A 25,710-nucleotide genomic window follows, 5' to 3' on the forward strand; every position below is an offset into this window, starting at 1 on the left:
TAATAGTTGTAACGGGTGTTTCTTCAATGTATGATGTACGTGACTAGAAGCGAAACGAATGTATTTATAATGTAAATAGTATAATTTGATGAGAAAAACATATATATGAATGAAATTAGATGTACAAAAAGGTTTTACAAACAGAATTATCCTCGGCATTATACTAAAAAGATAAGGCATAATCTTCACATAGTATTCTAAACCAAATAAATTATACAAGATAAGATGAAAAAGTATATATTCATATTCTGGATCCATTTCGTTATAAAATGTTTGAGTTTTTTTGTTTAAAAAACTATTAACTGATTCTTCTTCTTGTCCTATAGCAATTTAGATTCACGTGTCTTTATAATCAAGAACATTCGGATTTCGGAGAAAGACATGATCCAATTTTTTTTCCTCCTAAATTGACAAAACAGTTTTCATAAAATTCATTTGTTATCATACATTTGTCCAAACAAAAAATAGAAAAAAAAACTATCAATATGGTTATGAAAACTTAATTTAAGTTCAGCATGTACTCACATTTTTACTCTATATATATATACTTCGTTTTTTAATATTCTATACTACATAATTTAATAAAATTGTAGTATATATATATACTATGTGGAATTTCTTTTAAATAACATTTGAGAAATATATAAAGTACTAGAGAGATTCTTTAGATCAATTTTAGCTGAACCAAGTGTTGCTTTGATGAAAGGCTAAGTGTAATAATGTATATGGATATACTTCTTTTCCGATTTATTTGAAACAGACGTGCAACTAATTAAGATTCACATGCATTAAAATATTATACAAATCAACCCCAAATCAAAAGAAAATTCTTAGTTCTACATCTCTAAGAATGGTAAATTAGGAGGGATGCTTCATCAAGAGAATAATATCAAACTTTCAATTGCAATATTAAATTGACAACATCTTTCTCTAGGTAAGATCACACAATAGCGATGCAGCTTCCATTATATACAATTCAACTATAATTATGTTGCATATTATTAAATATAAATACTAAATATATATACGAAAAATTGGCAGGCAAAACATATGAAGACTTTATGGACAATACATGTATTTTCAATTAAAAAAAAAAGAATAATAGATATATACATGCATGACATAATGAATAGTATCTTGAACAATGTCCAAACACATGGAATTAGTTCAAGTAGAAATACATCACAATCGTAAAATACCTCCAAAATAACCTTTTTCTCTGGGAGGATCGTGTGTGTGTATACACATATATTCTCTTCTCAACGATTCGAAGATAATTTGATTCTAAACACATAGGCATGTAAGAATTCGAATCAAGACACATGCAAAGGGAGACTAATTAATTAATCCATCGCTGCCTAAATTGAAGCATATGCTTCCACATATACTAAGTAAGTTAGCCATCGTTGTTACTCTTTTAAAATATAAACAATTCAATCTAGCAGTGTATACATCCACGTTGACAAAAGTTAAATAAAGGACTCTGCGACATACACGTACTTTCGTGAAGGTGGCTACCTAAATAAGTATATTGAGTGTATATATATTTATATGTTATATACTTTAACTAGACTTCGATAAATTACCGTGCAAACTGCAAAGGGCATATGCCTTACGCCTTTTAGGTTAAAATACATTATTTATATCAAAATATTAGCTTCGTTGATTCGGACTCCCAAATATTATCTTCCATACATTAAAATTATTGCAGTGACTACCACAACATTTTAGTTCAAAAACTTATAGCTGGTTGATCAATCTATAACTTGAACAAAAATGACCATATTTCTAATTAACATTCAAAACCAAAAACAAATGACCATATATAGAACTTCGATGTGGATATGAGTTGGCTATACATTTTACTTACGACATTTGACTTTAATTGAAATTCTGAATATTATTAAAAAGATTATTAAAGGTAAAGATTATATAAATTGTTAACAAATAATTTACACACACACATATATATATATATATATATATATATATATTTATACAAATTCATTAATTATAGTGTATATATACGGTAATTACAGACTTACAGTACCTTTCTTTCATATTTAACTTTGATGGTTAATATCTCATCAACAAAATAGAAGTTCTCTAATTATCTTAATCGAAGATCAAGGAGCATATAACATTTATATAGAGAGGCTCGACGTACGGGTATATTCCCTATACTATATAGTCTAGAGTTCGGCCCTATATTTTTCTTACGACATCAAAGAGAGTGTGTACTACTAAAGGATGGTATCTTATTCTTACAAGATGGATTTTATTAGGTTTAGCTGTAGTCTCTCACATGATTTAGAATTTTATGATTTGATTAACTTATTTATATTTTATTTTTTGGATAAAATATTAACCGACTGTTCTATCTCCTAGATTCATTAATTTGCCACCACTACTAGATATATCCACTCCTTTTCGACAAAACCTAAAAAATTGTTGGATTATTCTTTTATGCGAATGGGAAAAACTGAGACAAAATATCTCTTAGCTAGTGATCTGTAGGCCAAATCATAAACTCTTATGATTTATTCTGGAATAGTGAATGGATCATTGGACAAAACGGAGGACCCATAGATCTGGAGTATGCCGCAAAACACATGAGACCCATGGAAAAGTGTGGTTACAAAGTGGTATCGTGGTCGCATATCCAAAGAATAGTATTGAGCGCTCAAACGGTCAAGGTAACAACTAAGGACTAAAGACAAAGATACATTTAGTAATTTACCAAAAAAAAAAAAGAAGAAGATACATTTAGTATCGATCGGTCGTGTTTTTCTCTACTGTGTGGTTTTTGTCTCTATATATATTAGTTTGTGACACTTTTACTACCACATTGATACATTTGGCAAATTTAGTTTCGATTACAATTATGAATTTATTTCATAGTTTGTTCACGACTGTGTTTCTGTTGCAAATATTTAGCGATCCCGATAGTCTTATATCCATCGCAGTTTAACCAAATGATGTCGTCGTAATTTTTTTCATAAATTTAGTTTATAATATTTTTTGAGTTTCAAAATAGTCAGTCAGTTGCGAAATAGCCATACAGATGGTAGCTATGGTTCGAATTATGACAACGGGAATTTTTTTTTTTTTTTTTTTTGATAGATCCGATCGGCTGTCCGGTCAGCTTTGGGGGGAACGCACGAAAGTGCTATTATGTGGACTCGTCGCCAACACCTAGATGTTAGGCTACTATACTGCCTAACCCAAGTTTGGAATGCTTTCCGACTAATGCCCAGGGGTAATCAGACCGCCTGCATTTCTGATTACCAGGTAAACCAAGTGGGCTAAGGCCCACCTGACAGACTTCCCAACAAAGTGTTGATAACAGCAACAGAGGAGGATCGAACTTGGGTATGGGAGTTTCACCCTTTCCCCACGCTGGTCCTACCACTCGCCCACTACTTCTTGGGCTGACAACGGAAGGTAGGACCAGCGTGGGGAAAGGGTGAAACTCCCATACCCAAGTTCGATCCTCCTCTGTTGTTGTTATCAACACTTTGTTGGGAAGTCTTTCAGGTGGGCCTTAGCCCACTTGGTTTACCTGTTAATCAGAAATGCAGGCGGCATGATTATCCCCGGGCATTAGTCAGAAAGCATTCCAAACTTGGGTTAGATAGTGTGGTAGTCCAATATCTAGGTGTTGGCGACGAGTCCACATGGTAGCACTTTGGTGCGTTCTCCTCAAGGCTGACCCGACAGCCAATCGGATCTATCAAAAAAAAAAAAATCCCGTTGTCATAATTCGAACCATAGCTACAATCTGTATGGCTATTTCGCAACTGGACCCATAGATCTGGAGTATGCCACTCATAGTCATTGCAAATTTAAGGTGTAATTTAGTGTTGGTAGAATCGCAAAAGGTGTATCTTTTGAGTGTCCAATCTTCATAAATATTTTATGCCCCCCAACATAAAATTGGTCTCTTTGATCATTTACCGACTGATCAGTTGGATATGTATATTATCGTTTCTTTGAACGAAAAAAGTAAAATTTTATATATTCATCTGGACGACCGATGAAAGAATTGACATTGGCCCTCACATAACATTCATACCAAAATAAAAATAAAAAAAAAACTGAAAAGAGAATATATTTAAATTTAAATAAGAGTTATGTAATATGTAAAGTAAAAAAAAACGAAATTAAAGTATGATATCTGTTGCCAATAAAAATATATGTATTTATGTGAAGCTGAACAAAACTGTGGAACCGATGTTTCCGAAGTGGTGGATAGCTATGATAAGCACATAGACACAAATAAATGCGGTTCGATTCAGACCATCATCTACTTCTCGTCTCATTGGTTTTTATTTGTTTTATTAGCCTACGAATTCTTGTTCTTTTATTTTTAATATTTTGTGTTCCTTACTTTTTTCTTGGAAATATTTCTTTTCATCTCAATTAGAGTCTTTAATTCTGGTCCCCAACCTGCCATGTTACTCTATATATATATATATAGAGAGAGAGAGAGTGAAAATGTGAGTACATGCTGAACTTAAAATGTTACTGCCATGTTTCAAAACCAAATTAGAAATTGTTTTAGATCACTATACTAAACCAATCTGACAGTGCCAATCCGATACATATAAGGGCCAAAAATTATAATTTAAAAACAATGTAATAGATTATGAAAATAATAAAAATTAAAATGATTTCTGACACATTATAAATAATTCAATTTTACAACAATTAATAAAAGAAATCATCAATCCATTGAAAAAAGAATGTTGAACATATATATAATAAACTAATTATTTTCAGGGACTAGTTTTGAACTCGAGCAAGACAATACTTGACCAGTTGACATCTTTAGTTACGTAAATTATTTATATTTTGTCAATATTAAACTAAATGTTACCTTTTTCGTTGGAAAAAAAAGGAAAAGAAGAAGAAGCTTTTTTTTTTTCTTATTTTCTTGTGCAAAAGAAGAAGAAGCTAATAAGCTCCATGAAATATGGACTTTCCGTAATTGGAAGGCCGCCATATGTTGGCTTCGTTTGTATTTTCCTTTTATTGACCCCTTCGTTTCTCTTATAAAACAAGTAAATTAGGCAAAAGGTAAAGAGGCATTAGTAGTGAAGTATATATTAAATTCATTATCCGGGACATCTTCTAGGCCTATACCATACATTATTCAAAAAATTTATCTTCCTTATCTACAAAATATATTAGTAGTACATGGAATATAATATATAGTGTGTGCACATTCAATGCCATCCATCCGAATGGCTGCCCTCAAAACGTACTTCAACCGCGTGCATAAAGCTTCTTGAGCATCCTGTGCTTTGAAAAATTTTCTTCCCTAAAATATCAGGCAGAAAATATTTCATGAAATTTTTTTACTAAGATCAGCAAGACAAAACTATGTAGGATTATTCCATCAAAATATGGCATCTAAGCCCAACTTAAAAAAAAAAATTACAATGTGTCATCAAAAATGGAAAAGAAATAAATATTAGATTGAAGTGTTTGTTCCCTTAATTAGCTGTACACAAGTCTCATACTATTTGTATTAGCTCATATACATGTACTATTAAGTCTCATAATATTTGTATCTAATTCTATAACTGTAGGTTGAGCCGATTTTATTGAAAATATTACTTATAATTTTACTATACAACATACAAAATCGGCTCAACTAATTCTCATAATATACTTATTTGCTCAACTAATTCTATACTATAGTTGTTTCATCCAAAAACATTACCAAGTTTGAGATGTTGTTTAAAATCTACTGATACAAATACAATTCTATTTTCCTTAATTAATGCTGTGACATATCGTCGCCACTAAAAATCTAGCACTAGACAAAAAGGAAAAGCTTGTTGTCAAAATGATTGCATATTTGCATTGTATTTGTTTTTGTATTTCTGGAAGTAGATTTTAAAGAACATTAATCCATGTTCTGATTGGCTATAACCAACACTACCTGACTGCTATAACATGGTTTGGCAGCATCTGCAGTTGTAATATGAAACTATTCTATCGGAATTTTGATTGGTAGCTCTTTCTTCTTTTATTTGATTCTTTAAGATTTCTATGTTTTCAAAATTTTCATTATCCTCCGGAAAGATGTAGTGGAAATCGAGCTGGTCCAATCCGTGTATACCTTTTGTGACTCTAGGCACCTAATTTCCTTGGTCCATTTTTTTCCACACAAAAATATTAACCAAATTACAATCTACTTACTATTTCTGGTCTCCCCTTGGCAATACCTAAACTACCCTCTTTGGCTCATATAGTTCATTGTACAAGCTTCACTCTTGGATGAAACATTCTGAGTGGTGAGAGAGGCATATGAAGCTTGGCGGCCGAAGGAGGATCGGTGAATGTATTCCAGGCGAGAATCAGAGGGTCCCACTCGAGACAAGATTTACCTCCCTAAAAAGCACAAGTGGAAAAAGCATAGGATAAATTTAGTACATGAAGTTGGGTTTCAAGAAGGATATTTGAGAATGTGCTTTGTGAGGCATCATCAGTAGAAGCAAGCAAGCCGGTCAAATATATTCTTCTTTTTTTTTCTTTTGCCTTTTCTTTGGTCACTATAAAACAAATCTCAGCTTCCTCTCTTGGCCTACACTCACAAAACAAACACTCTCTTCTTCATTTCATATTTTGAGTTAACGGACTTAAAAGAGAAGAAGCTATGGTGAAGTTTACAAAGCAATTCGAGGGGCAGCTCGTTCCGGAATGGAAAGACGCCTTCGTCGATTACTCCCAGCTGAAGAAAGACCTCAAGAAAATCCATATGTTAAACAGTAGAGTTGAGAAGAAGCACACTGAAACTTCACTCATTAAAACCATTAAGTCCTCTTTAGGAAAGCTTTCTCTTTTCGGTAACAAGGAGCGAGAACGATCTAGTACCATCCAAGTACTAATACTAACCTTTTGTGACTTTTATTGATCAAACCTTAATAGGTTCGTTGTGTTATAATGACTTTGATGCTTTCTGAAATAGGTTCATAAGAAGCTTGCTTCTTCTGGAAGTAACAATGACGTGTATGAGACGGAACTTCTCGAGAAGATTGCTGATGATACTGATGCTGCAAAAGAGTTCTTCGCGTGTCTAGACACCCAGCTTAACAAAGTGAATCAGTTCTACAAAACAAAGGAGAAAGAGTTCTTGGAAAGAGGAGAGTGTCTGAAGAAGCAAATGGAGATACTCATTGAGCTCAAAGAAGCTTTCAAACAAAAGCACGCCAATGGAGAGTCTACTCAAGAATCAAGAGAAGACGATTCCATATCATGCACCATCTCTTGCGGTAAATAAGAAGATATTATTTTAAAAGACCTGCATTATTTAATAAAGTAGACCTTTAAACACACAAAAAGAAAAAGCTCTTTTTATGTTATTTAATCTCAAAAATCACTGGTTAAATTAATTTGCTCTGTTTTGGATACAGAGGGAGACTCTGTTAGGAACAGAACGGAGCAAATGCAAGTTGAGGGATCTTGCTTAGAGGAATTGGAGAATAATGGAGCAGAAGCATTGGAGTCTCCAAGATCAGAAGAACCGATCAAAATCAACAACGAGGACTCGAAGCTGACAACGGGTTCTGGTCGAGTATTCAGCTGTCAAGGGAAGAATGTCAAGATAAAGATTCCATTGACCAATCCTTCTCGTACATTCTCAGCCATCAGTTACTTGATAAACCACTCCTCATCGAAAAAATACAGTCCAGATGGAGGAAATAAGCTGCAAATCAGCAAGAAAAAACTAAGCCACGCTGAGAAGATGATAAAAGGAGCTTTGACAGAACTCTTCAAAGGGTTAAACTATCTCAAAACTTACAGAAACTTGAACATGTTAGCCTTCATGAACATTCTCAAAAAGTTCGATAAGGTAACCCTCAAATCAATATATGATTCTTTCAATTTTTGTTTTTTTATTTTATTTTAGTTGAGACCAATCCTCTTATGTTTTAGGTAACTGGAAAACAAGTCCTTCCAATCTATCTCAAAGTTGTGGAAAGTTCTTATTTCAACAGTTCAGACAAGGTAACTAAGAAAAAAATCTACTGTCTCCTTTGTTGTAAAAGTTTGCTTAAGCGGAAAATCGAAACCTACACTATTGTCTTGTCACTTTATTATTTTGGTTTTGTAATAATATGAAGAAAAAAAAAAGTTAACCAACATAGCTTGTCATAATCTTGGGACATAACAGGTGATAAATCTATCTGACGAAGTTGAGGGATGGTTCATCAAGCACTTCGCTGGAGAAAATCGTAGAAAGGCGATGAAATATCTGAAACCGCACCACCGTAAAGAGTCTCACTCTGTCACCTTCTTCATTGGTGAGATTTGTTTTTTACTTTTTTTGCTTTTTACTGTTTAAAAATATTTACCTGTTTATATGTTGTGACATTATTATTTTGCACTTGCTAAACACAAAATCTTTTTCAGACTAACAAAATAAAAAATGCCTTTGGACCCATACACATTAGGATTCCACAATGTAACCTTTTAATCTTTGAGTTCTCGGTGGACAACTAAGAGCGTCATGTTGTGTTATACTCTCTGTTGCATATCATTATCTTGTCTGCTAAAGAATCTTTTGGAGATTATAATAAAATCTATCTTTGTTGGATCTCTATATTCAGGTCTTTTCACTGGTTGCTTTGTTGCGCTTCTTGCTGGCTACATCATTGTGGCTCATCTAACTGGAATGTATAGACAACACTCTGAGAACACTTTCTACATGGAAACTGCATATCCTGTGCTTAGGCGAGTGATCTAATTAAAAGCTTATAAAACCTTATTATGGATTAATAGAAGAAATAATTTAGCCAATGGAAGCTAATGCTAGTTAATCTTCGTTTCATGTGTTTCTACAGCATGTTTGGGCTCTTGTTTCTACACTTGTTCTTATACGGCTGCAACATATTTTTTTGGCGAAAAGCGAGGATAAACTATAGTTTCATCTTCGAACTTGGGTCCCAAAATGAGCTCAAGTACAGAGATGTTTTCTTGATATGTACCGCTTCAATGTCTGCCATAGCTGGTGTCATGTTTGTTCATCTATCACTTCTTGCCAAAGGTTACTCCTTTAGACAAGTACAAGTGATCCCTGGCCTTCTTTTACTGGTAATTAACAACCACTAGTCACTCACTCTTCATCATATGTGTTTTCTTTTTCTTTAATTTGTAACCTAAATCTGTTTACTATTTTTTTTGCAGGCCTTCTTGTTAATACTGATTTGTCCCTTGAACATTTTCTATAAATCAAGCCGTTACCGGCTTATATCAGTCATTAGAAACATAGTTTTTTCGCCCCTTTACAAAGTCGTGATGCTCGATTTCTTCATGGCTGATCAGCTTTGTAGCCAGGTAATATACCTTGAATCACATTTCAATAGACTGAAACAGAGTTGAGAAAAATATAGTCTTTACCATAAACCTGAATCAAAATCTGATCTTTGAACATCGATTTAATCTTATCTTGCAGGTACCGATGTTAAGGAACCTAGAATACTTCGCCTGCTACTATATAACTGGTAGCTACGCAACACAGGACTATGGGTACTGTATGAGAGTCAAATACTACAGAGATCTCGCCTATGCAGTTTCCTTCCTACCATACTACTGGAGAGCAATGCAGGTATACAATAAACATCATTCCTTCTTCCACAAGTTTCTGTTTCTTCTTTCCCAAGTTAGAAGAAAATACTTACAGAAAGTATTCTGAAACACAGTGTGCAAGAAGGTGGTTTGATGAAGGTGAAACGAGCCACCTAGTGAACCTAGGGAAGTACGTGTCAGCGATGTTAGCCGCTGGAACCAAAGTGGCTTACGAGAAGGAAAGGAGCATCGGTTGGCTCTGCCTTGTGGTGGCTATGTCAAGTGTAGCTACAGTTTACCAATTGTATTGGGACTATGTAAAAGATTGGGGTTTACTTCAACACAATTCCAACAACCCTTGGCTTAGGAACCAACTCATGCTTCGCCAAAAATCCATTTACTACTTCTCTATGGTACAAATCCAAATCTTTTTATCACCAAATACACACATAAATCTCAACAAAAGATTTGAAAATGGAACTTGTTCTCATACTTAAGCTCCGCCATTGTCTCTGATTCTTTTGTAGGTTCTAAATCTTGTTCTGAGGTTGGCATGGTTACAAACAGTTTTGCACTCAAGTTTTGAGCATGTAGATTACCGAGTAACAGGATTGTTCTTGGCTGCTCTTGAAGTCATTAGGAGAGGACAATGGAACTTTTACCGGTAAAAATTAATCTCCATATTTAAGGATCTTTTTTTGGAATCAGATTCAGGATATATATATAGTGATGCTTGTGTGGACAAAAAACAAAACATATGCAGATTGGAGAATGAGCATCTAAATAATGCAGGCAAGTTTAGAGCTGTAAAGACAGTGCCACTTCCTTTTAGAGAAGTCGACGAAGAAGACTGACCTCTGATCTGATCTGATCGGATCGATCATCATTGTTAACTTTGTCAGAACAATATGAGAAGAAGGGGAAGAGAAGGATTTGTTCTTTCTTGATCAACCATATTTTGTGATCAACGATCAAGACTCTTCAAACTACCCTTATTATTATTATTCTTGTCCAAAAATTATTGTAACTAAAGAATCTCCCCCCCTTTGTTTTCTCATTGTGCATCCCCATGTAATTGTAGAAAAAAGAAAAAAAAAAAAAAAAAAAAAAAAAAAAAAAAAANTAAAGAGTTCTATCTTAATTTCTTAACCAAAAAAAAAACATGCTACAATGATAGTCCATTTTATTAATTTGAGTCATTGGTAGACATGATAATAGACAATATATTGAAAAAAAAAAACTCAACTAAATAAAAAAAATCGTATACATCAATTTTTTTCACAGCAATGTATCTGATTTCTACTTGGATTTACTAATTTACCAAATAGACTTCAAAATTATTTGGAGAATTAGTTCATCTACAAAAATTTTGAGCTATAAGAAATTTTTATTATTATTATACACGTGACTGTATCTGAGACGTTGAAATCAACGGTAGAGATGTTTCCGTGGTAAAGCTACCATTTTTACTAGGTTAAGTTGGGATCAACAGAACAGAGTCAGAACTCAGAACAGAACAGACGGAGAACATGGCGAATACTACCGCCCGTTTGTCACCGGTTTTGGCTCCAATCTATTCTCCGGTAAGTGGTAACACAAAGCCAATCAGTGTACGGTTCTCAGCTTCTTTCTACAAGCCGTCTCTTCCGTTGTTCAAGCAGCAAAACCCTATATCGACGACTCTACACAGGTCCCAAAGCTTTAATTCTCTTCTTCTCCATCCCGTTTCCTCTAATGGGTCTGATCTCATTTTCTATTCCCTTCTCGTAATCCTCTGAAATTCGAATCCTTTTGCTGTTTCTACAGAGCTGCTCGTGTGATAGAGGTGGTAGCAGCACCCAAGCAAAGGAATCGATCATTCTCTGTTTTTGGGTCTCTTACTGATGATTCTAAGTTAAACCCAGAAGAGGAATCAGAGGATTCCGCAGAGGTATATCAATCAAATTGGGTCTCTTGATGTCGTTTGTGTCTATGTGTCTTTCTCGCTGAAACTTTGGTTCTTCTTGTTGTCGTTATGCAGGGACAGGTTGCTTCTGTAGACACTAAACTACCGAGAAGAAGTTTGCAAGTGGAGTTTACTTGCGATTCATGTGGAGAAAGAACTAAGCGGCTTATCAATCGACATGCTTATGAACGTGGCCTTGTGTTTGTTCAGGTGTGTCTCTGATTCTGCTTCCCAATTTGTGCACACCACATGTTTGCTTAATTTTCCAAGAGAGATGCTTTGCTTTGGTTGGTTAATTGCTTTTATTATTTCTTTTTTGGCAGTGTGCAGGATGTCTTCAGCATCATAAACTGGTTGACAATCTTGGTGCCATTGTTGAGTACGACTTCCGTGAAACCTCCAAGGATTTGGGTACTGATCAAGTTTGATATACGCTACATCGAGTGTTGAATCAACTTTTTTTATTCATTTTTCTCAGATATATTCGTTTAGGTATGATATAAGAACTAGAAGCTATTTTCGACAAAGAATACAAAAGAATATATTATTTTTTGAATCAATGTGTTGGTATACATGGGGAAAAATGTAGCTGCTCTGGTTGATACATTTGTGATATCATGAGAGATAAGAAAGTTAGGCTGTCATAGCCAGTAGACAGAGAATTCCCAGTGCAGTATTGACCCACATTCCTACTCTTCCTTTTAGCTGATTCAAGGCATTTCCTCCATTCTGTAAACCAGAATTTAAAGAAGGTTATAATCATATCACAGAAGCATGGCAGTGATAGTTAACCTTTAAGATTGTTTTTGAGTAAGAAATTGTTACCGTGTCTGGCGTTGGTGCTGGAGCTGTGTCTTGGGAATCTGTTACAACTGGAGGAGATGGAGGGCTCGGGGGAGTTGGTGCTGGAGCTGGGGCATGGTGATGCCTTTTGTGTTTGTGCTTTCTCTTGTGCTTGGCAGGAGCCGGTGCTGGGGTTGGTGGTAAACTTATTGGTGTAGGCGCTTGTGCTGGAGGTGATGAAGCTGGTGCTGGTGGTGGTGAAGCTGGTGCTGGAGGTGGAGATGCTGGTGCCGGTGGTGGTGAAGCTGGTGCCGGTGGGGGAGAAGCCGGAGCTGGAGGTGGTGACACAGGTGGTGGTGAGACGGATGGAGCTGAAACGGGTGGGCTTTGGGGTGGCTGTGGTGGCGGAATTGTGGGGCTGCTTACTGGTGCAACTTTTGGAGCCGGTGATGAAATTGGAGTAACTGCTGGCGGTGGCGTAACCGGAGATGCTGGTGGCTTAGTAGCTGGAACGGGTGGAGCAGCGGTGGTTGGAGGCGGAGTAGTGGTAGTTGGAGCCGGAGTAGTAGTGGTTGGAGGCGTAGCAGCTGTGGTTGGAGGAGTAGCAGCGGGTGTTGCAGGCGGAGATGTTGCCGGTGATGCGGCAGGTCCTTGTGCATTGACACTAATGAGAGAGATGAGAACAGAAGCTAAAAGAAGAGACCAAATTACTGAATTTGAATTCATTGTGTTGAGATGGAAGTTGCAGGGAACAATTGGCGAAGTTAATGTGCATATAAACAACTGTGGGATGTTGAGATTTCTTAAAGTAAATGAAAAAGTTTGGTGCAACGATGAGTTAGGTGGTTTAAGAAATCAAGTCTTCATCAGAATGCTACGTTACTTCTAATCTCGTGCCATTAATACGTACTTATCATATAACTGTCGCCAATAATAATCAGCTTTTTTAATAAAACGTGTTAATCATCAACTAAATGGGACCGATGCTTCCCTTGGACCTATAAAATTGGTAAAGAGTCTAGATCACTATCAAGAGAGGTTTGGTTATAAAAACTTTGAAGACAAAACATCATGAGCTCATATAAAAATTGTGCATAACGTTACAATCAATGGGTACAATGAACCAACCTAGTCTTCAGATTTTAACAAATGACAACGTTTCATTGACACAAAATATACAATTTTGAACACATCAGACGCAAAACTTGTACATACAGAAATGAACACCGAGGCATTGGAGGTAGGTAAGCTTCTACAGACAGAAAAAGGGTAAGACTTGATGCATCTTGTTGAGGAGTTTGGAAGGATGAAGATGATGATGATGTTCGGTAGGAGCGGGTGGATCTGGGTTCTTGTCTTTCTTCTTTCTCCTCAGCTGGAAAAACTGCTGCATTGTCTGAGCACATTCTGATTCGAGGACTCCGCGCCGGATNTATTGTTACCTGATCCAGCTGCCATCTGCTCCGAGAAGCTTATTAGGAGCACCCCACACAAGAGTGTTCACCCTTGCTTGAAGTATTGCTCCCGCACACATTGGGCACGGTTCTAGTGTTACATAGAGCGTTGTATCCTGTTGGAAGAATAAGCAAGTTATACTGTAAATAATTTCACTACCGCATCTATCAATACACATTATCAAACACTGACTATTTTGATCATTTTTTTCTAACTTCCCCAAAAATTAACCATCAGCACGCCTTAACTAATATCTGTTGTTATGCTCATATACTAGTTCTGCTATTCCAATGTAACAGGAATTAATATATGACCATGAGGTTTCAGAGTGAGAGAGAAGATTACCGCGAGCCTCCATGAACGAAGTACTTTGGAACCCTCTCGAATGCAAATCATTTCTGCATGGGCGGTTGAATCCCGAAGCTCCTCTACTCTGAAACACAAAACTATGGTTTAGGTGAATCCAGCTGGAGAATATAAGAGTGAAAAAAGGTTTAACGAAAACTAAACTTACAGGTTAAAACCCCGAGCAATGATTTTCCCATCATGCACAAGCACAGCCCCAACAGGTACCTCCCATGTATCAGCAGCCTTCTTAGCTTCTACTAACGCTTCCCTCATGAATATCTCATCAACTGTTCGCCTTTCAGCTTCTACTCTATATGCTTCTTCCCACTCCTCAAAACTATCCCTCACGACCTGTTTGTTCCTCTGAAGTTTCTTTTGTGTGGACGAAGAGTCTGTCGGTATGGAACCTGTTTCTTCCTGGGACTTCGCACTCAGAGGTTGTTGTTGTCCCACCTGCTCTCTTAAGCTGCTACTGCCAGATACCATGCTGGGACAGGATTCTGAAGGTTCCTTTACAACAGTAGACCTTAGGCTTTGACCAGGCAATGGCAACGGCTTTTGACCTGCATCCATTTCAGGAACACGAGCCTGGTAGCGTCTTCCTTCTCCCACAGTAACATTTTGATCGCTAGTTACCTTGGTTGGACTAGATTCTGATGGTTCCTTGATAGCAGGAGATCTTATCAGGTTTCGACTAGGTAGTTTCTTTGGCACCCCTGTTGAAGCAGTTTCGGAAAGACGGAACTCAAAGTTTCTGCCTTCTTCTTCATCAACGCGAACAATTTGATCACCAGATGTGGAAGCCATGAGATTGGATACAGAGCCACCTTCTAATATTGTGGAAGATGGTGACAATACTACACCTTCGTGCCGTCCAGATCGCTGCTTCAGTTTTGTAGTGCCAGCAGATTCAAATTGGCCTCTAGGAGAAGTTTGACCAACCTCCAACTGATGTAGGGAATGAGCTTCTTGAGGCAAAACCCTATCCCCTTTGTTATCATCACTGCTTCCTTCATGCTCACGTCCAGAAAACCATGTTGCACTGCTAACTGACTCATTCGGTGAATTCTTTCCGGCAGGCTTTGCACTCGATTCAGAGCTTCCAGCTCGAGAGCCCCACCGAAGCCGAGCAATATCGGCGATAACATTCCACAAGGACCTACCATTTCTTTTGAAAGCAGCATTTCCGTCGGCTGCATTGCCTTCCGTGGCTCCTGGTTGAGGGGTTCCCTGAGTAGAATCTGTGACCCATAATTCATCTGATGGTCCCTTTGCTCCTGAACCAGATGATCGCCTTGAGTCCCGCCTCTTCAACTGATTGCTTTCAACTCTTTGCTCCCCAGTCTCCGGATATGATACTTCATGCTTGGCCTTTTTCAAAAACTCCCCAACAAACTTCTCTGATGACTGTTCTAACCGATGTGCAGAACCCAGAGCATCTTCGTGTGTTGTAACTCTCATCGGTTCTCCAGCATATTGACTAGTAGCAAGAGCTCCTGCTCTTGAGTATTCAAAAGCTGTGGGATCACCACTTTCTGAAGTTTCATGGGAAATTTCTTGAATTGAAACTCCACCAGTTCCATAACTTTTCCCTGAACCTCTGCTTACCAGCTGAGAAGGAGGAGGAATCAGTGTTGTTTGAGATCCTTTCCTCTCCGCTGAAACCAGAACTACCAGATGCAATTTATTTCCCGAGACCAAAGTCAAAGATGATTGTGAACTTGGGGCCTCTTCAGCTAGCTTTTCCTGAGAACTTGGATCCCATAAGGCCATTTCATCTTCTTTTGTCGAGTTAGCATGATCAAGCCTAGAGTCTTTCCAAGCACCGCTTTTTTCGACGTTGCTGTCCGACTGCAAAATCGTAGTACTTTCTTGACCAATTAACCTCTTCTCAGATTTTCTCTGAATTTCTGTATACCTTAGAGTATCACTAGTATGAGATATAGAAACAGAAGTTCTGTCAGATTGCGTCCTTTGCAAGGGATTATGTTCAATAAGATCATCTTGCTGCTTCCTTTCTGATTGCAAACCAGAAACCAAGCCAGCATGTACCTCTTGGTTTCTAATCTGTTCTTCGCTTTGCAAGACATATGTATTTCTTATGTCCATGTCATGAACTTTTGAACTTTCAGAAAAGCGTTCAGTAGTCCTTCTCATATCAGCTTGCTTAGATATCCTTTCTTCCACTAGAGGTTGCTGATAATTTGTACCCTCTGGAAAATTTTGGAGCACATTTATACCTTCCTCTTGGGTCTGTCTATTTTTGGCTCTTCTCCGCATTTCAGATACTCTTTCCTCACTGCTATAACGAGCCTCTGATCTTTCCTTCAGTAGCTGCTGAGAACTCTCAATGTTTTCGCTTCCAGAGTCATTACGAATTGAGTGAACTCCGTAGTCCTCTCTTTCACCAAGAAGCTTTTGGGTTTGGGAATTGGTCTCTGCATCGTTGACATGGATCTCATGAATCTCTGTATCTTCTTCATAATTTCCTGTCGATTCAGACGCTCTATTACTAGTTTGACTAAACTTCTTACCTCTTCTCTGGTTCAAAATCACTGCCTGATTTGAATTTTCACGTTCCTCAAAAACCTGCTTACGGTAGCTTGAACCCACTCTGTTGGAGCTCTCATCTTTCTTTCTCCTCGAATGCATCTGAGAGGATTCCTTCCTAGATTTTAATTCAACAACTTTCTTTCCTGAACTTCTCACGTTTTCTCGATGAATTGCCCCATCTTCCTCCTGATCTTCAGTATCACTCTCGAACTCCCCAGAAGAAGCAAGGGAATAATACGATGAACAACTCGAACTCTTTGTCCTTATTGGTCGAACTTCTCTTTCTTCATTCCTTTTTTTACTTTTCCCAATGGATTCAACACTGACCAATTTATTAGAACCACGCCGAGACTCACTCTCCAGTTGAGAACTTTTCTTTCTACTCCCACAATGTTCACAATCATCTCTTTCATCTAACTTCACATCTTCCTTAATCCCATTTCGCCTACCAAACCCCTCAGGTCTCTCTAACCTTTCCTGCTTGTTTTTCCGAGTAACTCTCCCATCACCATAACTATCTCTAACCTTTCTGACATTTCCCACTTTCTTACTCTCTTCAACTCTACTAACTAAGTTCCACTTCCTCTCCTCATCTATCAACTCCTCACATAAAAACGAAACCATAGCTTCTACATCATCATCTGGACAACTTCTACCATCACAACATTCATTAGATTCTACCAAACCCTTAAGCCTAAAGCTCCGATTTTTACTTCGTCTACCATCACAAGAAGCATAAACCTCACAACCCACAAGTCTATTCCCACAAACAAGCAACCTCCTTTGAAACGAAGGCCACTGGATAAGCGTAGATTGCCTAATCCCATAAAGCACAAATCCAGGGTTTAACGATACCTTAGGCTTAACATATGAACGACAAGAAGAAGAAGAAGAAGAAGAAGAAGAAGAAGATAGTGTTACACAGCAGCAGCAACATCTCCTTGACGAAGTAGATGAAGATTGTAAGAATCGGTAACTTTCAGATCTCTCAGGGAGGAGCAAAGAGCAGTACTCTTGGCGATTTCTACTCCGAATCGGCCATTGGAGTGAGTTGGTGTATGTATTGTTGAACATTGTTGTTGAACAGAAGAGGTACCCCCTCGTTTTAAGCAGCTATTGAAATTTCATTTCGAAATGAAGGAGACCATTGTTGTGTTGTGTTGTGTGTGGTTGGTTTCTTCGATGAGATTTACATCGGAGATGATGAATATATGAAATTGTTTGTGTGTGGGATTTTGCAGATGAAGAAGACGACAAGAGCGAGTCTATGTATGATTCTAAATAACCAGTCCGGTTCGACTGAGTTGGTTTAACTGAATTGACCAAGTATAATTAATTTGGAAAACTCTCTCGGGTTCTTATTGGGCCTGTTTCATTTATTGGGCTTTCTCTAACATAAAGATAAGTAAGCGTTATATATAGTAAGAAACATTATGTTTTTTTTTTTAATCTAACATTAAGGAATTTCAAACATTACGGATCCCATAATTTTTTTGACCTTTTTTCCTTCAAGGACACACATTTCATTTTCAATACTTTAAATGAAAAAGAAAGAGAGAAATTATTTCGAAGATGACATCCAAACAATAATTTTTTTCAGCATAGCTTATGTTGGTGGCAAGACAAATATATATATATATATATATATGTATATATATATCATATTTTACTCTTTATAATAACTATTCGTTTGGTCATAAAGAAACAGTAAAGTATATTGCTCTATTTTTCATAATTTCAAAATATATGAATGATTCGTTTGATGTGTGAAACCTAATAAAAGAATAGTTTAACATGCACAATTATTATAGGTTAATTAATCTGAAATTCTAAATTCAATGTAAAATTCTTTCTTTTTAGTTTTTAATATGTAATTTATTCATCTCAACCTTATTTTCAAATATTATACAGATATTTTTTAAACATATTTTATAAAATATAGAATTCTCCGGATACCAAACAAAACGATGATTGGTACGTAAAATATCTCGTATACTTTAACGCCGTTTATTGAGCCAATAGGTGATATAATGTTGAAGAGAAACAATGTTTGACTTTTAGTAGTTATCAAACAAAAATAAAATAAAAAATGTTTGACTGTTAGTTACATAAACTGTAATCTAGCTTAGTGCTAGCTTTCTCCCCTTTTCTTTAATTTATGTATTATATATTAGGGCTCCTTGTATCACTATTTTATTATCTATATAAGAAATGCCTTTATAAAAAATTAGATTAGGACCCGCCCATATTTAGACTATTAATCATGTTTTCTTTGAATGTTTTCGCTTGTGTGAAGTTTGAGATTTATCTTCGACTCTGGTCTCGTCAAAGAGTTTTATATATGAGTCAGTGTAATCAAATTTGGATTTTGTTTTCTGGAAAGATATCTCTCAAAAAGGTGATTCTGATCAACTTCTTCAATTACAATGAATTTTATAGGCAATCTAGAAAGCCATAAACAAAAAAGTTTTTCAAGGTTTAGAGATTGAGGCTCTCTCATTTAGGATGGGCGATAAGTTAGCCTGGGAAGAGGCTCTCTCTTTTATGGTGGTTATGTCAGCTCCATCTCCGTCTTCGCATGTCAATGTTTTTCACCTCGTGTCTAAGACGGAGCCTCTCCCCTTACATTTGGAGTTAGAAGAGTTGTTGTGGGCCACTCTGGTGCAGTCCAAGATTCTCCGTCTTTCTCCAACCTGCTCGATGAGTTTAACTTGCTGGAGTCCTTCCCACTATTCTTCATCTCATGGATCCCGCTGCGGCAAATACGAAGGCGAAGTATCTTGCATGTGCTTCGCGTTCTCTTATCTCTGAAGTTTCTTTTGTAAACTCCTTCCCTCCGGCTTAGGCAACTAACCGAGAAATTTCCTTTTAATTTATTGTTTTGTTGACAAAAAAAGTATATAGATACACTTTTAGTTAAAGAAAATAGTTGTAGAAGAGTTCAAAGTTATTAAAATAAAATGAAATTTAACAAAGAATATATATTTAATTCTTTTCGTAAGTAACAACAATATATAAAAGTAAAGAGATAAACTTTAGTTATAGAAAATAGTTGTTTTTTTTTTGCTATAATACACTAATGTATATCCATTTAATATACTATCTACATTACCACTAAAAATGTATTTGTACACACAAACATATTTTACTTGTAAAATATACTCTTTAGTCTTTACTACAACCAACAAATTTTATTTATGAACACATTAAATAACCTATTTTATATCTCTTTATTTTAATATTTTTATAGGTACAAAAACACATACGTTAATCTTACGTACTCATATCTTATATATGTTACAATAACAGTCTTTTTAAATAAATTATTTGATTGGTGAAAAAAATATGAGACGATTTATTATTATTTTTCTACTTCAACAATCTTTTTCTTTTTGTGAAGGTGAGTATTTACATTTTTTTAAAAACAGTAATTAATTGTATAATTTTTCATAATCATTTATTTATCTTATAAAAAAAAATAATCATTTTTCTTGTAAAATTAGCAACTTAAAATTAAAATAAGTAAATAATATTATAATTTCGAATTTCTATTTATTAGATTTTCTTTTCTCTATTTTACTTTTATATAATTTTTTTTTATGGTAGGTTTTGAATTTTTAGATTTTTATTTTTAAAATTTTTAATAAATTTAGAATTGACATGTGTCAACATCTGAATGATACACTTGACACGTGTCACGATCTTGTTAATTACTAATTTTGTCATCAAGTTTTATATAATAAGATATAAAAATAAATACATGATACGTGGTTTAAGGGTCCAGTGTGGTATCCAGTCATCATATATTAACGGAACAGTAACACCGTTACTCGATTTGATGGTTTTGGCTTGATTTCGATAGTTCATGTGGAAAATTTAAATTTTAGTTAAGTTCATGTAGTTTTAGGTACACTCCAAAGATCTGTGTATGAATACGATAAAACAATTAAGTTCAGAAGGGAATTGACCGTTTTCTCACTTTTATACTTTGTTGTATCGAGGACAAAACCATAGCGCATTAACAAAAGAAACTGTTTATTCCAAGAAGAAGAAATATTAGCTTTTATTTTGTGGAGATGTCATGTCAATTATTGTGCTTTACTTGTAGAGATGTTCACAGTTCTCTCAAATATTTGATTCGTATTTCAAAATGTACCATTCGAAAACGTGAACATCAGTTACAAAATTGGAATTTAACCTGTTTGAAGAAAAAAAAAAAAAGTGGAAGCTCTAAGTTTATCTATATATTTCATAGAGTGAAATTTACGTTAGAATTTACAATAGCAAGAAAGCATTTAACATTTGGTAATCGTTTCCAATTCATTCAAAATCAAGTACAAAACATACAAAATAAAATGAGACAAGACTAAAGATATATAATTGCGTATTAAAAAGGAGGAGGAAGAAGAAAATGTAAAGATGTCCTAGCCAAAAGGGTGTCCTAAGAGAAATCGAATGGGATGTGTAAAAAAGATCATTGATATGATATTTCATATTTTTGAAGACAGTCTTCCACTAAAATTTGTATGGTATGATAATTTAAAAGGTTACAAAAAGTAGTACAATTATTGGTCTAAAACGCTACGCAAAATTCAGTAATAGCAATGAAGTATACAATAGTTATTGCTTCATATGCAAAGTTGACACTTGACAATTACACAACATAGAGTATTAGGTAAATCTTAGTAAAAGCATTAAACAACTCAATTTCTAAGTAGAGAAGAAAAGATCAACGCTGCAAAGAAAATGTCAAAGACAGAAAAAAATCTAAAAACGTTAATTAATTTCTCAAATCACATTTTAGTGGAATATATTTGGAAGTCTCTCAATTAACTAAAGATTCCGTAAACCGTGCAGATTCATCGTCAACTTCATAAAGTCTTTTACTTTCGGAAAAGTCTCATAAATACAAAATATCCATCACAACTTTAGATTTATTATGGCTACCAACCTTTTTTTTTTTACAAGCACCACACGAAGAAAATATACCTAGAAGCCGTGTGATCTAAATCTTCCAATAAATTTGTCCCTAATTCAGTAATGCTACTTCACAAATCAACATAGATCACTTATATAAAATTTTCAAGAATGAATGAACAATATGCATCCAACACGATTATGAGTTTTTCTTAATTGATTATTCTTGTTACTCCAATAAATGTGTGTTATACTCTATTTAAGGGGGTAGCTAAGGTAACTACTAACTAATTCAGTTCTGTATCGACTCAATTAATACGTTCGGGTCCGGTTTATTTTGAGTTGGGTCTAACAAATTTGGCTGAACTCAAATTACATATTCTAATATGAGATTTAGGTTCCGTTGGCATTTTTTTAAGTTGATAAGGTTGCACTGTAAAATTGAAATTTTGAGTGTGTTTTGTTTTTAATTAGTAAGAGATTTGGGGTCTATGCTCGTACATCCCTTAGACCAGGGATCAGAACATTTTATATAGTCCTATCCCAAACAATATTTCTCGAACCATTGACCTCTAAACTTTCAGTTTTTACTAATTGAGCTATCGACATTTAAAATTGAAATTTTCAACCATCTGTGTTTTATTGTCGCTTAAAATTATACAAACAATGATAAATGATCAGTTAAAAAAATTATGGTCTTTATTCGTTAGGATCTTTGAACCGAAAAAAATAATAAAGGTTACGGTCTTATAGCTTCTGTCGGCTTCTACCATCTTCGTGGCAAGCTCTCCTAATTTACGTCAACGTCATTTTTATTTTTCATGTCAACATCAATTAATGAATAAATAAGGTGATCATGCATTATATTTACAAACTATATTAGTATATTTATATACTCCCTCCTCCGTTTCAAAATATATAATATTTTAGCTAAAACATGCAGATTAAAAAGTTTTTACTTTTAATAAGTTCAACCAATTAGAAACAATATTGCATAATATAAAATACTAAACTAATCTAAAAGTTGCATAGAAACTTGAAAACATCATATATTATAAAACAAAAAACTTCTCTAAAACATCTTATATTTTGAAACGGAGGGAATATTATACTTCTGAATTTTTAGAAGCTTCCCTCTATCTTAGTAGTGCCGGATACGGACGAGGCGACGACCACCCAAGGTTTATGTTTAGAATTAAGGTTTAATGAATTAGCTAATTTTTTACAACATTTTAGTTTCAATCACCAAATCCACAACGATTTTAAAAGACGAAGATATATGGTATTAGTGAATATTTTAAGGCATGTGATGTGTAATTCGATTGACAATCTAACTACTAAGTTTTGAAATTTTCGCCAAAGTCTTGTTTTTTCTAATTTCCTTTTTTCCCATGTCTTGACATTTATGAGAGTATGACATCTTTGATTATGCCTTTGCACAAATTAATCCCATACCATATTACAACTTTATTATAAATATTACCAGTTTATAGTAGATTGAATTTTGTCAAAGGTAACCACAATCAACGGACTAATTTAAGTATATAACTCCAATAGTAAGCAATCCATTTTCTGACTTTGGCTATTGAACCCGATAAAGAAATGGATGAAAACTATTTCGTGCCACATGGTCACAAACACCACATCGCATAATTACATAAATGTCAATGTAAGATATTAGCTGAAGCTCGAGCACACCCACATAGTTCAAAAACTGTAGTGTTCAGCCAAGTGCATGTGTGATTTTTTTTAGAAGACTAGGCGCAGTGGTTTTTGTTTCTTTACCAATGTAGACGTATTAAAAAACAATATTTATATAAAATAGAAGAGTAGTGTTTTAATAAGGTAAATCTATATCATTTTTATAATACCAAGTTGAATTAAGCCCTATGTGGATTGTGGATATAGAATGTGTAACTGTTCTTGGTTAATGAAAAGTTGATGTTGAGAAAAAAAAACAAAGATAAGGTAAATAATTACACCAAAACTGATATTGTCTTGTATGGATAAAGTGACATATGCAATGTGTTATGCTGTCATGGAGGTTACAATAAACGAATAAGAATTCATTATAATATCCAGATTATTAAAAAAAAAAAAATCCAAGTTCAGATATTTTGAGAAAACCCCAAAAAAAATTATTAGGTACAAGAATCATATAATTTTTTTAATTGTAGTTATTCAACTATTTAAAACGACTTCCAAAACTCTGGATAAGCCATGCAATTAAACTCTATCAAATATATTTGTCATATCAGAATAAAAATACGAGTCGACCACCATATATTTATATATTTATATATATATATATATATATATATATATATATGTCATGCAATAAAACATTGCAAAATTGTATTTATTTCTTCATATGGCCATATTTAATTGTTCGAGGCTATTTTTTTGGTTAAACGATTGAGTTATAATGACAAGAAGAATGATATAGTTATTACAAATTAGTGTATTTATATTTCTTGTTTGTTTCTGGTTGTATCTTTCATTAATTAAAGTTTAACATACACGAAAAATTGCATAAGGCCATTTGATACTGATAATCTTCAGCAGCTGTGAAGTACTAACACGCTTTACGAACTTATCACTGATGTAGTCATGTAGACAGTCAGGCAGGCCAGACACAGGAGAATACCTACAAGGCTACAAACCAAACAACGAAAGTTCAATTTATACAAATCTAGATGCCTAGCTACAAACAAGAGTTGATTAGAAAACAAAAACAAATATCTAGCTAGCGACTTTTGAAATTTATATGATGTTTAAGTTTTTTTTTTTTTTAATATATATATATATATATATATATATATATATATATATTTATCTAAGGTATTATGGGACTGGTACGTGTATATATATATGTTAACCACGCGGTATTTGTGAACCGGGAATTACATTTAGTTGAAACTTGAAAGCAAGATTCATGCATTAAATGATGCATACCAAACTTTACAAAGCCGGTGGCATGTTTTTTGCATTAAAGTCAAAGTTCCTCTAATTAACCATACCAATATCGTAGAGATTATATTCCACCAAAAAAATATATCGTAAAGATTATAAAGTCATTCACCCAAACCCCTCATTAGCTAGGCCATTACCATTTACCAGTGAGAACATTGTAAATTAAGTTTATGTGTGACTTTGAATTTAAAAGCAAGGATTTATTCATTTTGCATGTAATACGACATTTTTTTTCTTTCTTTCCTGTCAAATATAATGATCTAGGAGAGAATGTGAAATTATACTTAACTTTTTGTTTGTAAACATCTCTCTAACCTGTACTACCTGTGTTTTATATTATAGGATGTTTTAGACATTTTGTTTTGTTTCACAATGTTTATATCATTGGTCAAATTATTTTGTATGCCAAAAATTAAGTTTAAACAAGTTTTGACTATTTATCATTGGTCAAGTTATTTTTGATTAGATATTAAATTATGTTTTTAATGTAAAAACACACAATAAATAGGAAACTAGGTTTTAATTATCATTGTCTACTATGTATAATAATTATTTATTTATGAAGTTGATGCAAAGTATGTAGTGTTTGATAAATACTAATATATTTTTGTGACTTCTTCTGTTTTCTTGTTGCCGTCAGTATGTTTGTGACAATATGTTTAATATTTGTGTATTTACGATAAAATATTTACAGAATCGCATTAAAAATCACCATAGATGATTCTCCGCATGCATGATACAAATCAAAATCTTAAGCGGTCACCAAAAAAAGGTGAGCCGTTCACTAGTACATGCATCCTAGTAGTCCGATTAAAAACCAACATGAATCGAGTTAGGTTAACTTGGTCTGGCCACTTTGTGATATTTTAAGCCTAAATCATTCTAAAACCTAATTTAGGACAATGTACGGTGTTTGAAGACAAGTTTTGGTGGACAAAATCATGTTTCAGAAAGAAAGCAAAAAAATTCACCTAATCTTTTTCTTTTGTGAAAATGTGAAATCGTACAATCACCTAATAAGAGTTTATACTATATAAGAATAATTAGTATAATTTCTATATATGCATGGGAAAGAGAAAAGAAAACACTAATGACAAAATCATGTTTCAGAAGTCAAAAACTCTTATTAGCATTTTTTTTTTTTTTTTTGAAAAAAG

The 25,710-nt window shown here is 34.6% G+C and overlaps 3 protein-coding genes and 1 pseudogene across 3 annotated transcripts; 2 read left to right on the top strand and 2 right to left on the bottom strand.

Moving 5' to 3' along the window:
- LOC104750714 (phosphate transporter PHO1 homolog 1-like) lies at window positions 6,266-10,661 on the top strand. Its single transcript, XM_010472556.2, has 12 exons — window positions 6,266-6,892; window positions 6,980-7,283; window positions 7,425-7,864; window positions 7,948-8,019; window positions 8,186-8,315; window positions 8,622-8,745; window positions 8,856-9,105; window positions 9,199-9,348; window positions 9,467-9,619; window positions 9,714-9,992; window positions 10,107-10,243; window positions 10,343-10,661. The coding sequence occupies exons 1-12, from the start codon at window positions 6,668-6,670 to the stop codon at window positions 10,431-10,433; spliced, it is 2,355 nt and encodes a 784-aa protein (XP_010470858.1). The 5' UTR covers window positions 6,266-6,667; the 3' UTR covers window positions 10,434-10,661.
- Window positions 11,072-12,084, top strand: LOC104750716. Its single transcript, XM_010472558.2, has 4 exons — window positions 11,072-11,269; window positions 11,386-11,509; window positions 11,600-11,734; window positions 11,848-12,084. The coding sequence occupies exons 1-4, from the start codon at window positions 11,109-11,111 to the stop codon at window positions 11,950-11,952; spliced, it is 525 nt and encodes a 174-aa protein (XP_010470860.1). The 5' UTR covers window positions 11,072-11,108; the 3' UTR covers window positions 11,953-12,084.
- Window positions 12,055-13,121, bottom strand: LOC104750715 (lysine-rich arabinogalactan protein 19-like). The gene is made up of 2 exons (XM_010472557.2): window positions 12,350-13,121; window positions 12,055-12,253 (listed from the first exon to the last, which is right to left on the bottom strand). Exons 1-2 carry the CDS (start codon window positions 13,031-13,033, stop codon window positions 12,158-12,160), a joined length of 780 nt encoding a protein of 259 aa, XP_010470859.1. The 5' UTR covers window positions 13,034-13,121; the 3' UTR covers window positions 12,055-12,157.
- LOC104750717 lies at window positions 13,362-17,896 on the bottom strand (annotated as a pseudogene).

This window comes from Camelina sativa, chromosome 16 (genome assembly GCF_000633955.1).
Source record: "Camelina sativa cultivar DH55 chromosome 16, Cs, whole genome shotgun sequence".
NCBI lineage: Eukaryota > Viridiplantae > Streptophyta > Magnoliopsida > Brassicales > Brassicaceae > Camelina > Camelina sativa.

What these genes read in the sequence shown, in the direction of transcription:
- LOC104750714 (XM_010472556.2), top strand. Translation starts at nt 6,668, where the DNA reads ATGGTGAAGTTTACAAAGCAATTCGAGGGGCAGCTCGTTCCGGAATGG. An exon ending in AACGATCTAGTACCATCCAA is followed by an intron (nt 6,893 to 6,979) that starts GTACTAATACTA and finishes TTTCTGAAATAG; the next exon opens with GTTCATAAGAAGCTTGCTTC. An exon ending in ATCATGCACCATCTCTTGCG is followed by an intron (nt 7,284 to 7,424) that starts GTAAATAAGAAG and finishes TTTTGGATACAG; the next exon opens with AGGGAGACTCTGTTAGGAAC.
- LOC104750716 (XM_010472558.2), top strand. Translation starts at nt 11,109, where the DNA reads ATGGCGAATACTACCGCCCGTTTGTCACCGGTTTTGGCTCCAATCTAT. An exon ending in ATATCGACGACTCTACACAG is followed by an intron (nt 11,270 to 11,385) that starts GTCCCAAAGCTT and finishes CTGTTTCTACAG; the next exon opens with AGCTGCTCGTGTGATAGAGG. An exon ending in AATCAGAGGATTCCGCAGAG is followed by an intron (nt 11,510 to 11,599) that starts GTATATCAATCA and finishes GTCGTTATGCAG; the next exon opens with GGACAGGTTGCTTCTGTAGA.
- LOC104750715 (XM_010472557.2), bottom strand. Translation starts at nt 13,033, where the DNA reads ATGAATTCAAATTCAGTAATTTGGTCTCTTCTTTTAGCTTCTGTTCTC. An exon ending in CAGCACCAACGCCAGACACG is followed by an intron (nt 12,254 to 12,349) that starts GTAACAATTTCT and finishes TCTGGTTTACAG; the next exon opens with AATGGAGGAAATGCCTTGAA.